This window comes from Entelurus aequoreus, linkage group LG01 (genome assembly GCF_033978785.1).
Source record: "Entelurus aequoreus isolate RoL-2023_Sb linkage group LG01, RoL_Eaeq_v1.1, whole genome shotgun sequence".
Lineage (NCBI taxonomy): Eukaryota > Metazoa > Chordata > Actinopteri > Syngnathiformes > Syngnathidae > Entelurus > Entelurus aequoreus.
The window spans coordinates 30,801,690-30,815,857 of NC_084731.1; the positions used below are offsets into that span (position 1 = coordinate 30,801,690).

Consider the following 14,168-nt stretch of genomic DNA (forward strand, 5'->3'; position numbering starts at 1 on the left):
CTGACATTTCGCTGAGGTGTTTTGTTTTGAAATCAGTTTGGTTTATTAATGCATTGTATTTTATTTACTTCCACGTTTTCAAATAAATCTCCCTTAACATTGTTTGTTCATCTGAACTGTACACACTGTACCACTCCTCCAAACGTCGTTTACCTAATTTGAATATATTTCCCTGAACTTTAAAGGGTAATGAAAATGCAAACCACAGAGACACACGAACCTTTTGGTGGTACAGGAACTAAAAGTTGCTGGACTTTTGGTGGATAAGGGGTTAGAGATATGAACAGTCACGAGAGAAAAAGCGCTATAAATAGATTTCACTTCACTCCACATTTAATTGAAGGAAATAAGTGTTTGATTCTAAAGCAAAACACGACTTAGTACTTGTTGGTAAGCACAGAGGTCAGACGTTTCTTGTTGTTGGTGATCTGCAGGATTGCAAACATCTCAAGGGGGATTTTGGGCAAAGAGACAACCCCAAAGCAAAACACCTCCATGTTTGACATTAAAGATGCTGTTGTGGGCTCAAATTCAGCCTTTCACGCGGAGTCAAGTTTATGCAAAAAAGCTCAGTGCTGGTGTCATGTCAGCACATCACGTTCTCCCGAGGCGTATCTGAGTCATTCAAGTAATGATTGTCAAACTTCAGACAAGCCTGTACATGAGACCTCTTGAGCGGGAATTGCAGGATCTCGATCCAGTACGGAAAATTGTGTAACTTTTTCCAATTCACTTCAGCATTCATTACACCAAAACACAATCGAACACAAAAACACACTACGACATCACACCTGTTCACACACATTTACAAAAACCATTGCAATCGATTACAATACAATACAAGGCTGGGGGCAACATAATGCAACTTCAAAATCAGAAACAAGAACATAATGTAAGCAAGTTGAAAAATAAATTAGATTTAAAAATTAAAAATAAGTAGTGGACTTTAAAGAACTAGGGAGATTATTCCAATCAGATGGGGCCTATTTCTTTATACATTTTCGGTATTGTAAAAAATGGATACTTCACATGTCTAAGAGAATAGGGAGCTGTGTACTGGACCAAAAGTTGATTTAAGTATGGTAGGACATGTAAGTAAATACATTAAAAAAAAACACAACACCCAGTGAAAGCCAATGGTTCATGACACAATGGTGAGTTCTAAATTGGCACCTCAGGACAAATCTGCACAAAGAATTACATAAAATGTTGAGAGGTTTGAGAATAGAGTCAGTGGTGTTTTGGTAAACATTATTAGCATAGGAAGTAACAATTGTGAAATTAATATTTTTCTAACCGGAAATGAAAAACAAAGGATTGATCTATAGAGAGAGCCCAAACAGCCCTAAATTCTTCTCACAAATATTATCAACATGTGGGTTCAAAGTAAGCTCAGGGTCAGACCAAAGACCAAGGTATTTGAATACATAAACTCGTTAGTAACTAATGCTTTTCTTGGTGACTTTGGTCCTAACTCCCATGAGATTGTCAACCAACTCCTTACCTGTACTTTTGGGCGAGTCCCTCACCTTCAGACAAAATCATTCTTACCTTGTTACGTGAACTCAAGTTATCCGTTATCAGAACTCAGTTATCTTGTATTTCTTCTATTTATGAATTATTGCACAAATAGTGATCTTTCTCACAAAGCTTCTAGTGGATGGTCTTGTAAAACGGTTAATAGTCTTGTGCAGGTCTACAATCTTGTCCCTGAGATCAGCTTTTTGGTTCTGCCCATTGTGATGGAGAGGTTTTAATGGAAGATACTGTTATTCACATAACAAAATTAGATTAGTAGTACTTTCTAAAAGGGGAACTGCACTTTTTTTTTTTGTCTATCGTTTACAACCATTATGAGAGACAAGAACACATACAGTACAGGCCAAAAGTTTGGACACACCTTCTCATTCAATGTGTTTTCTTTATTTTCACGACTATTTACATTGTAGATTGTCACTGAAGGCACCAAAACTATGATGAGGAGTTATGTACTTAACAAAAAAAGGTGAAATAACTGAAAACATGTTTTATATTCTAGTTTCTTCAAAATAGCCACCCTTTGCTCTGATTACTGCTTTGCACACTCTTGGCATTCTCTCGATGAGCTTCAAGCACACCTGTGAAGTGAAAACCATTACAGGTGACTACCTCTTGAAGCTCATCGAGAGAATGCCAAGAGTGTGCATAGCAGTAATGAGAGCAAAGGGTGGCTATTTTGAAGGAACTAGAATACAAAACATGTTTTCAGTTATTTCACCTTTTTTTGTTGAGTACATAACTCCTCATCACAGTTTTGGTGCCTCCAGTGACAATCGACAATGTAAATAGCAGAGGTGTGGACTCGAGTCACATGACTTGGACTCGAGTCAGACTCGAGTCATGAATTTGATGACTTTAGACTCGACTTGACAAAATGTAAAGAGACTTGCAACTCGACTTAGACTTTAACATCGATGACTTGTGACTTCACTTGGACTTGAGCCTTTTGACTTGACATGACTTGCTACTTACCCCAAAACCTAAAGTTTAAAAAGTTATTTGGGAGCGCTCCGTAGCTTTCATTTTGTACGTGTCTGTCTATCAGCGTGTGTGCTGCGTGTCAGCGTGTGTGCTCTCAGTACAACAGCCAATCAAATTAGATCTACATTGTTTTCATCACACAGCATTCAGCCAATCAAATTGCAGGACAACCAATGAACAAGAGTTGTCAAACAACGCGCCAGTGAGAAAGATTTATACCAAAGTTGGTTTCGTTCGGGTATAAAAACTACGACTTGGTCAACAAAAAACGAATTGCCGTATGCAAATCACGCAGTTCGAATATTATAGACGGAGACGCAACAACTTCCAACTTCGTTCGACATTTGAAGTTGCACAAAGAAGGGTAAGTTTTGAATGTAAGATAACGTTTATTGGCTAAGTAACATGACTTTTATTTGCTGTGTAGTTAAATCAGTGAGGCTGTAAACTCACTGCTAACGTCATAACCATAGACATCTTATAAGTAGACGCAGCATCGAGCGCTACTGCTTACTGGCGCAGACGAGACGCGGGGCCGCCATCTTGGAGTGGTGATCCGCTCCACTCAGTGCAATTCATTTGGCAGGAGCAATGAACTGTCAGCGCATTTAATTCATTTTACCTCACTGAATACCACTCATTTTCACGCGCTTTTTTGTCATACGTGTAGCTATGATAACGGACACATGTTTTATTATTCATAGTTTGCTTAACAGTAATATAATATTCTTATATGCTATAAGTGACCAGATGTCCGAGATCAAAACTGGGAATATAAGCCCAGAGAAGGGGGAAAAAATCGGTCAGCTATTTTTAAGTTGAAGAAACAATATAATTACGTTATATATACATGCGTATATCCTACATAAACAATGTATGAATACATTAGATATCTATATATCTTATAGACCGTATCTCTGTTGCTGCAGCAGCAGAGAGTTTATTCTGTCTTGACACTTTGTATTGATATTTTGTATTACATTCTTCCCTTAAATGATCATGTTTACAGTGATTGTTATGTATGTATTTTTTATGTATGTCGCTTTGGATAAAAGCGTCTGCCAAATACTTAAACATATATAAACACCTGAAAGTCTTTATATCAGCTAAAACCACCAATCTGTTTCACTGGATTCAGAATAAAACCAAATGCTGTCTTACCCAACAATGTTAGTATTTGAATATTGTTACTTGAAGACTTATTCCTGGTTACAATTATACTGTTAAGAAAGTATGGTCTTATATTTTGCCTAAAATTAGAATGCATCATAATCTGTGGCGGCTGGTGAATTTTGTTTTAGGTGGGGCTGAAAGTTTGTAAACCAAACCCCTGTAGGGGCGTCATCCTCCCCCAGAAGATTTATTTGTGATTTTCACATACAAATATTGAAGATCTTTGCTCCTTCTCAACTCTGTGGTAATGTTATTTTCATAAAATACAACCAATAGTACATTAATGTTAAATCTTACTTGTGAAAAGTAATCCCCCGATTCCTATTTTCAACAGTCCGCTCATTTGAGCAGGAAAACGCTGAACACCAGCCCGGCATCTTTGTTTTCTACCTGTCAACTGTCAGTTTAGGCTGCTCGCCGGCTCCTCATCACCACTTCAAGATGCAATTTGCTCGCGTCACAGCAACCAATACTGCGTCTACTTATAACATGTCTATGGTTATAACATCATTTCAAACAAAGCTATATGTTGCGTCCACTGCAGTTTGCTACCTTATTCATACTTTTTGTCAAGTGATTTTTTTAAGCAGGGTTGCATGAGGTACCTACAAATAACGTTACGTTAGTCAATGTATCACACACAGTAACATAACGTTAGACGGCGGTCAGCAGCACCGCATATTTTAGCCACCTACAAAAAGACAAACATAGTCAAATAAAGGTCAGTTAAAATGTATAGTATATTAAGAATATGTGTACATATTGCATAGGGCCCTGACATCTAAAAAGTACAACTCTGTTCATTGTTATGTTCATGTATTTATGTTTTTCATGTGTACGCACACATAAACACACATACAGTATGAGATGAGATCAATGAGGTAAGGTAAGAACAGAATAGAAACTGCTGTGGAAGTAGTTACAATGCAATATGCCATGGAAATACAATGTTAACACTTTTGTACAAATAAGTACAGTTGCACTTGTTTTTGAAAATGTGTTTATTCTGTAAAGGAATGAGTTAAATGTTTAAAATTGTTTAAACTATTAAAATGACTGGTTAATAGTGCTATAATGAATTGCAATGTCAGTACTATTTTTTTTCCTGCTATTTCAAATGCACTTGTTTTAATAAATAAATACAGCGGTTTAAAAGCATACACAATCTGTGTAAAAATATTAGTCTGTGGTTAAAAGGACTTGAAAGGACTCGAAACTCAAAATGCAGGACTTGTGACTTAACTTGAGACTTTCCAGTCTTGACTTTGGACTTGACTCTGGACTTGCCTGTCTTGACTCGGGACTCGACTTGAGACTTGAGGGCAAAGACTTGAGACTTACTTGTGACTTGCAAAGCAATGACTTGGTCTCACCTCTGGTAAATAGTCATGAAAATAAAGAAAACACATTGACATTGGCATTCTCTCGATGAGCTTCAAGAGGTGTGCTTGAAGCTCATCGAGAGAATGCCAAGAGTGTGCAAAGCAGTAATCAGAGCAAACAGTGGCTATTTTGAAGGAACTAGAATATAAAACATGTTTTCAGTTATTTGACCTTTTTTTGTTAAGTACATAACTCCACATGTGTTCATCCATAGTTTTGATGCCTTCAGTGACAATCTACAATGTAAATATTCATGGGAATAAAGAAAATGCATTGAATGAGGAGAAGGTGTGTTCAATCTTTTGGCCTGTACTGTATGTCTTATTATATTTGGGGTGGGGGACAGGTTTAAAGATGATTAAAAAAACGCTTGAAAGATGCGGCTAATGGGAGTCACTGTTGTAGCCTTCAAAGCTCTCTAAAACAACTTCAAAACCCTCCATCGACATTTTAGATACACACTGCGAGTATATATATATATATGAAATGTAGTAATAGACACATTCATAACAATATGTAATTTGTACAATATTTACCATATTTTACTCATTTTAATCATTGCCGGAACTAATTCCTCTGCGCATTTAGTTCTATTTCCAAAACAGCACACTTTTGACTTCTAGCAGCAAATGTGTTCCTCCTTCCATAATAAAACATGTGTGTCTTCTAATCATGGCAGACTTTGTAACAAACAAGGAAGACATGCAACCTTATCCGGGAAAAAACAATGAGAGTCTTTATACCCATTTCCTTGACCCAGCCACGCTCAAAGAAGTTGTAGACATCCATGCTTTTCCAAGTTTTCATCTGTTTTGTCGTGTAGAATGACGTCTGAAGCACAAGATAGTTCGATATGTCTGGGATCTCCAGCGAGGCATAATCATTAATATCACTCGACAAATCATAAGGATCTATTTACCACTGCGTAGTTTGATTTTTTGCTTTTATCTGCTTTTAGCAGGAAGATCTAGGCCCCTTGTTCACGCACAGCTTGCTGCACAACCGCCATCTTCGCTTGGTTGACTACCGCTTTTTTCCCACTTCAGGTAAGAAGTCACGTGACGAAATACAAGCTGTTTTTGTTGAGATCTACGTAAATCCCAAAAATATGAAATCAAACCATGGAAGGTATTGTGGCGATATGTATAAAACAATCTTGCATTCCTTCATACTTGCGCCAAATAGGCCGTTTGGAATTTGCCCAATTTGAGACTATTTTCCCATTTGTTACGTCAGCGGCTATCTCCATATATGGTAAAATATATGGAGAATGTAGTGCAATGCTCTAGTCACTTTCCCTGTCCTCTTGTTGTGGAGAAGACTGGCTTGTACATGCACATGCACCCTCCGCTGTTGCCATTTCTAATACAAAGTAGCATATAGTTCTAATGTATATCTGTCAGTAAACTCAATATCAAAGCACTAAAAACTACAACATGGCTGATGGGGTGGAGACACAGTTGAAGTGGAGGCACATAAAAAAGAGTCAAAAAGTAGCTTGAAAACAGTCTGTAAAACATAATCTACGCAAAATGTTGACCAAATAACCAACATTACATGTCATGTAGACCACAAGGAAGTGTTTTGACTGTAGAAAACAACCATAACATGTCCCCTTTAAATGGACAGGACTAATTTGTGTACTTCATGGGAACTTAAACGGTCTGTGAGGGTCAGAATCATTTCCGGTAGGGGATCACATACAGTACTTATTTCCCTCAACCAAATACAAAATAATCTATTGTTTCTTTTTACATTTTATATAATCATGTTACAAAAACACCATACAATATGGAAGTTTAATCTCTTCATTGATAGACATATAACGAGCAGTAAAGTGATGACATAGAAGTCGTTTAATTTCATTGACACGGAGCAAATGCTATTTTGATACTCATATTATCATTGTTTTCTTTTTATTATTTATTTTGCGCACACAGAAAAAAAGTAGTTAATCTACAATGCAAAACAAAAAACATGCGCAAGGGAGGTTAAGAAGGCCCTAAGGTGTTGTAAAGCTACCTACCCTAAGACGTCACAATTTTCACAGCAGCAAGAATAGACAAGTCCAATACAATACATATCATTTACAGAAAACATCCTCATCATAATTCACTCCAGACCAACGTAGCCTTCATTTGTTTTTAAAAGTATAAAATATAGTCGTAGATTGAAGAGCTTGTGGTAGTGTATTCCAAAGAAAGGGTCCTCTGTATTTAAGCATATATTTTAAAATGGTAGAAAAGTCACAGATCTTGTTGAATAAGTATGTATTCAGAAGATTTTTTTAAATATGGAAAACTATTGGTACGTCAGTAAACAAATGTACATACAAATAGACATACAATATATGTTCACATTATTATTATTGTATATACTGTAATATTGTACATGGTCATTGGTATATATTGTATATATGTTATAGACATAATATAATATATCTGTATATATATTATTCTGTACACATATGTATATATTCGTATATATGTTAGATTTTTTTATCGCTTTATTAGTCTATTTATACCTGCATTGTCCTTTCCATCCTTACACTTTCCATCATTGTAACTGAGCTACTGTGTTGAACAATTTTCCTTGTGGATCATTAAAGTTTGTCTAAGTCTAAGTCTAATTAAATAGTGTCCAAATGTAGTATTTTTATGAATAGAGAAGCATTTAAAGACAATATATAGGAAAAATTTAATATTCTCAAGAATTCATTTGTAATTAATTAAGGTATGAATGACAAGTAGTACATACCCAAATACTATTGCAATACATTATCCATGTCCACATACAAATTATGGACGTTTGAATATAATCAACTTTGTTAAGAGTTCATCAGAATTGTTCCTCCAAATAACTTTTTTAAACTTTCCACACCATGAATGTTGACGTTTCCACTATTTTCGTTTTCTTTTTTAATGAACTATCGAGAACATTCCCAGGGTTTTTTTTAAAGAAAGAGAAAGGTTTTTTTAACCGGAAAGTGACGTCACTTTGAGGAATTTCCACACCACGGGAAGTTGGTTACTCTTCCACCAAAATAAAACATGACGTAACGCGTTGGAAACAAAAACAATCTGACTCATTGTTATTATGATAAAAATGTAACGGGTAGAGATTGAAACAGAAGATAAGGTTGAACTGTCCAATGTTCCAGGGCGTGGGAGGTAACAGCCACTATCTAACCAACGAGACAATGTTTAGTTAGTAGGAGTTTGAAGTTTATTTCAAACATGTTTACAGCTTCAACATGATTCATCACATATTTCAAACATTTGTCATTATTTCTTTATTTGGTTAGTTGAAGTTTATTTCGAACTTGTTTACAATTTCAACATGATCACATGATAATCACATATTTTACATGTCTCCTAACACTTTTACCATGAATTGATTAACGTGGACCCCGACTTAAACCGGTTGAACAACTTATTCGGGTGTTACCATTTAGTGGTCAATTGTACGGAATATGTACTGTACTGTACAATCTACTAATAAAAGTTTCAATCAATCAATCAATGTCTGAAAATGACACAAAATAATCATACACCTTTTCGAATGACAGCAACCACTAAACGTGTGTTCACTTCCTGTTCTCAATTTGTCACACAATTAACATAAATGTAGTTCTCTAAAGTTATTTGTTCTTTTAAAACGTGTGCTTTTATTTTGGAGCGGACCCCAATGTGGGCGGAGCCAACTTGTTGTATGTGACAGACTTACGGTAAATCATGGAAACTGGCAGTGACGTCACAAACCAGCAGGCCCCCTGATTGGTCGAGAGCTCTGCGGGCACAAGTTATAGCAGAGCGATCGAAAAAATTCCGTGAAAGTTGAGACTGCGCGGAGGACGAAAAACAACACGAAGACGAAGAAGAAGAGAAGAGAGGAAAAGAAAAATAAAAGACAATAAACTTTGCCGTTGACCTCCACAGTGGAAAGCACGAGGACAAGTGAGACATTTACGTGACTCGAGTTTTTCCGGAACATTTCCCGACCTTGCTGCCCGGAGAAGGGACTCGTCTGCTAAGCAAGCAGCCGCGCAGTTATTATTTTTTATTATTTTGAAACTTTTTCTGGACGTCCGCATCCGCAAAGAAGAGGCACAACATGCTCCATTTTGGCCTCCTGGTACTTTTAGCTGCCTCCTCCTGTGTCTTCTCAGAGTCGGTAAGTTGGTCAACGAACTCTCGCCGCGGCTGCCGAGCTAGCTTGCTAATTTAGTGAAGGGTAGCTCGAATGCTAATCGACTAATTGGCCTTAGTTTGGAAGAAGGAATGTGTTTACGGCGTGTGTGACGTAAGTTTGGTACAATAAATGTTTTAGCGGTGAGTGTGTGTGTGAGTGAGTGTGTGTGTGGCCGCTGCTATTATTCAGCGAGGGGCCAGATTGGGGGAGAGGCAAACTCACTTCTGCCCCACAAGTCACATCAGCGCCCTTTGATCTGTGTGTGTGTGAGTGTGTGTGTCTACGCCCTGCAAGCCTCGTCACGTGATCCAACCTGTATTTATTGAACGGTTCGTGACATCATTGCTCCAAGCTGGAGATGGAAAAAGTCACATTTTAAAAGAATCCCGCAAGTGTTGCATGCCGGAACACTTCAAAGATCAAAGGTCATTTGCATGCCACCCACACACCAAAAAAAAAAATGGCCCCTTCCCCCCATTAGCCCAGTTAGCGAACTTAGCAAGGCCAGGACAGGAAGAGAAGGGATCTCGTAGTGTTCCGAACATGCGCTATTATGCGCAACATTCCTTGAAGCCGTTGTCCCCTCCTCTTCCCCTTTTTTTTTTTTTTTTAATTTCCCTCTGGAATGTGACCTTTGGTGACCTTGAGGGATTTTGCACACTTGGAGGGATCTCAATGGAGTCTTTTCCCAAGGGGGCATCCTCTGTTGTCCCGGCAAGAACGCTCCAACACTTTGTCACCGTTTCACGTTTTTTTTGGAAGTGTTGTTTCTTCTTCTCGATTTTACCTACTCAGTGGCCTTGTGGTTAGAGTGTCCGCCCTGAGATCAGTAGGTTGTGAGTTCAAACCCCGGCCGAGTCATACCAAAGACTATAAAAATGGGACCCATTACCTCCCTGCTTGGCACTCAGCATTTAAGGGTTGGAAATGGGGGTTAAATCACCAAAATGATTCCCGGACGTGGTACCGCTGCTGCTCACTGCTCCCCTCACCTCCCAGGGGGTGATCAAGGGGATGGGTCAAATGCAGAGGACAAATTTCACCACACCTAGTGTGTGTGTGACAATCATTGGTACTTTAACTTTATAGACCGTTAGACATGTTTGCGTGTAATCTCGTTGGAACGTTGTCATGGCGATGTTGTTCTTTAAAGTATCTTTCTTGTGGAATGGCGTCCCTTTGCAACTTCCTTGTATCATGTATCAGGATGTAGCTACTGACTGTGGTCGCTATGGTTACAGCTAGGACGTCACCGGCACCTAGACTTTTGTTTGTCCATGTGCGTACTCTGCCATGGTTGTTTCCCAGTAAGTGGTGACTTGTGACCATACTTGCCAACCCTCCCGATTTTCCCGGAAGACTCCCGAAAATCTCCCGGGGCAACCATTCTCCCGAATTTTTCCCGATTTCCACCCGGACAACAATATTGGGGGCAGTGCCTTTTGCACTGCCTTTAGCGTCCTCTCTCACCTGAAAAGGAGACTATTATACGGTGGCCGAACAGATATACTCATTCATGAACGGATTATGTATGTATGTATGTATGTATATATATATATATATATATATATATATATATATATATATATATAATTACACATACTGTATATGTGTGTATATGTATGTATGTTTATATATATATGTATTAGGGCTGCAACTAACGATTAATTTGATAATGTATTAATCTGTCGATTATTTATTCGATTTATAGATTAATAATCGGATAAAAGAGACAAACTACATTTCTATCCTTTCCAGTATTTTATTGAAAAAAACAGCATACTGGCACCATACTTATTTTGATTATTGTTCCTCAGCTGTTTGTAAATGTTGCTGTTTATAAAAAATAAAATAAAAGTAGCCTCTGCGCATAGCATAGATCCAACGAATCGATGACTAAATTAATCGCCAACTATTTTTATAATCTAATTTAAAAGATTAAATAAATAAATGATAAATGGGTTGTACTTGTATAGCGCTTTTCTACCTTCAAGGTACTCAAGATTATATATATATATATATATATATATAAGAAATACTTGAAAATATATACTTATTTCCTGGCTCCGTCCCGTTCCAGGTTTGCAGTTTAAAGTAAAGTACCACTGATAGTCACACAATAGGTGTGGTGAAATTATCCTATGCATTTGACCCACCCCCTGAGGGGAGCAGTGAGCTGCAGCGGTGGCCGCGCTCGGGTATCATTTTGGTGATTTTATGTACTCAAATAGAAATCTGAACCGTTATTGTGACACATGTTATCACTCTTCTTGGCATGTGTCCCAGCAGGTGAGGGAGACGGAAACCTGGATGCCCCTGAAGGCCACACACTTCGTCGCCATGGCAACGCGCCACCATGATTCGTCGGAATTGTCGGGAGACGGACAGAACGGCTCTGACTTTGGCTTCGAGGACGAGGAGGACGATGAAGACTACTACGACAATTACGAAGACGAGATGTCGGGGTCTGGTGACGGAGGTGCGTGTTTCCGCGGCAACGGCGCACTAACGCAAACTACTTAAAACTGACGCTTTTGTTTTTTCAACAGAGACGACGCAGTCGACCGGACGCGACGTGGCGACGCCCACTGAGGTGAGTGGATGTCCCTAGCAGACACGGTTTGTCCTTCTGGTGACTTGGATAGACAGTTAATATTCTCCTTTCTCAGCCTGATGCTGACAACAAGATTCCCGAGGCGGAGCCGCCGACGCCACCCGGCGCCAACGAGGTGGAGATAGTGCAGAACAGCAATGAGATTCCTCTACTGAGGAACGGGCCAGACCCTGGCGCCGAGCTGCCGTCCAACGTGTTGATGTCCCACGCCACCAACGACAGCGGCTTCCCCAAAACCGGAGTCCTGGCAGGTCCGTGTCACTTATTTGTTTTATATACCGTATTTTTCGGATTATAAATCGCTCCGGAGTATAAGTCGCACCGGCCGAAAATGCATAATAAAGAAGGAAAAAAACATATAAGTCGCACTAGAGTATAAGTCGCATTTTTTAGCCCACGAGTAGCTTTTTTAGTTTTCTTCATTTCAGTAAGAGGAGCCTCCGCTTTTCGCCAGTCCCTTGCAAGTTTCTCGCTTACTCCAAACTTTCTTTCTGCTGCTCGATTGCCGTTTTCTGCTGCATATTTCACTATTTCCAGCTTGTAACCTGCGGTATATGATTTCCTTTTCGGTGCCATTTTTGTTCAGCCCTTCTCAGTTTTTATAAGTTACCGCCAATGTTGACATGATCAATTTTCATAGGTACGGAAGTAGTAGCAGGTAGCATCTTTTTTTTCACAATACACTTCTGCCATGACCGCCCCCACCAAATTTGTAGTGGTTGACGTGTGTGTGTGACGATTGCTGATATACGCCTAGTCTCTTACGTGAATGAGATAAATAATATTATTTAATATTTTACGGTTATGTGTTAATAGTTTCACACATAAATCGCTCCAGAGTATAAATCGCACCCCCGGCCAAACTATGAAAAAACTGTGACTTATAATCCGAAAAAACCGGTATACATAAGAATGTTTTTGTGCTGCGTTTTCCGTCTTACTGACTTTTATTTTGGTTGGTTGGTTGCAGCGCTCATCGCAGGCGGAGCCGTGTGCTTAATGCTCGCCATCTTGCTTGTCTTGCTGCTCGTCCACCGCATGAAGAAGAAGGACGAAGGAAGCTACGAGCTGGGAAAGAAGCCCATCTACAAGAAGGCTCCCACTGCCGAGATCTACGCTTAGGCTCCGCCCAATAGGCAATGGGACTGACTCCTCCCCCTCCTGAGCCAACCAGGGGCCTTATTTGTCCTTATTTATTCACTACACAACCTAAGCTAACGGTTAGCAATGGATGACGCTAATCTCCCTCAGAATATTCCAGTTGTAATTCCCGTGAGAGAGTTGACCTTCACGATTTTAGAGCACACACACAAACTGACGTGAAAACCTAAAATGAATCCAGTTTCAATCTCTTTGTCATGTTAGCATGGCCGTGATGTTACAAGTTAAGTTAACGTTAGGTTGGTGCTCCATGTTGTTTGAGTCAGGGGACGCCTAACAGCGCCTCCTACAGGCTGACAGTAGCCAATGGCATGGAAAGGCAGCTTTGGCTTAGCTTAGCAAAAAGCAGACTCCCAAGAAAGAAGCTACTGAACAAGTTTTTCTGTGGAGCGTTTAACTTCCAACCCTTTTCCTATAAACACGCCTCGCTAGTTTGTGAATATTTGTGTACTTCCGTAATTGTTCTAGCAGTGGACGTTGTGGTACTTCTTTGTCAATAAGCTAGTTTTTGTTTTTGTTTTCAAACAAGGTACGTAAAAGTGTCTGCCAAAAATTTCAAGCCAAACAATTTTTTGATACTAACTTGTTAGAATGTTTTTATATGCTAGTTTGACATTTCACACCTTTCTATTTTTCTAGAAGCCCATGATTATGTGACAAACTTTGACCTCCCACTGGCAAACCGCGTTTTGAGGCTTGCGGCGCGGTATGCCAGTCTGCTGCTGAAGGTCAAAGGTCACCAAACTGTCATTATTTTTGGAAATAAACATTTTTATGCACATCAACACGCTTTATCATTTGGATGCCAATTGCACGACCATGCTAATGCTAAGCTAACGTCATCAATCAATCAATCAATCAATGTTTATTTATATAGCCCTAAATCACAAATGTTTCAAAGAGCTGCACAAGCCATCCTCTGTTCAGAGCCCACATAAGGGCAAGGAAAAACTCACAACCCAGTGGGACGTCGATGTGAATGACTATGAGAAACCTTGGAGAGGACCGCAGATGTGGGTGACTCATCGTTTAAACAAAAACTTCTCCCTGTCGGCGTATTATGGATACCCCCAAACAATGTTCCCTCTAATTTTCCATATGTGCAAACTCAAAAACTCCTTGAGCA

At 39.1% G+C, this 14,168-nt stretch overlaps 1 protein-coding gene across 2 annotated transcripts; it reads left to right on the forward strand.

Annotated features, from left to right (window-relative positions):
* Window positions 1–8,882: 8,882 nt before the first annotated feature.
* Window positions 8,883–13,827, forward strand: sdc4 (syndecan 4). 2 transcript variants are annotated; one of them, XM_062047431.1, is made up of 5 exons: window positions 8,883–9,249; window positions 11,554–11,746; window positions 11,817–11,860; window positions 11,937–12,132; window positions 12,852–13,827. In XM_062047431.1, exons 1-5 carry the CDS (start codon window positions 9,190–9,192, stop codon window positions 13,001–13,003), a joined length of 645 nt encoding a protein of 214 aa, XP_061903415.1. In that variant the 5' UTR covers window positions 8,883–9,189; the 3' UTR covers window positions 13,004–13,827. The 2 variants fall into 2 exon arrangements, with proteins under 2 accessions (XP_061903415.1, XP_061903423.1); XM_062047439.1 differs by having other exon boundaries at window positions 8,888–9,249; window positions 11,557–11,746.
* Window positions 13,828–14,168: the final 341 nt, after the last annotated feature.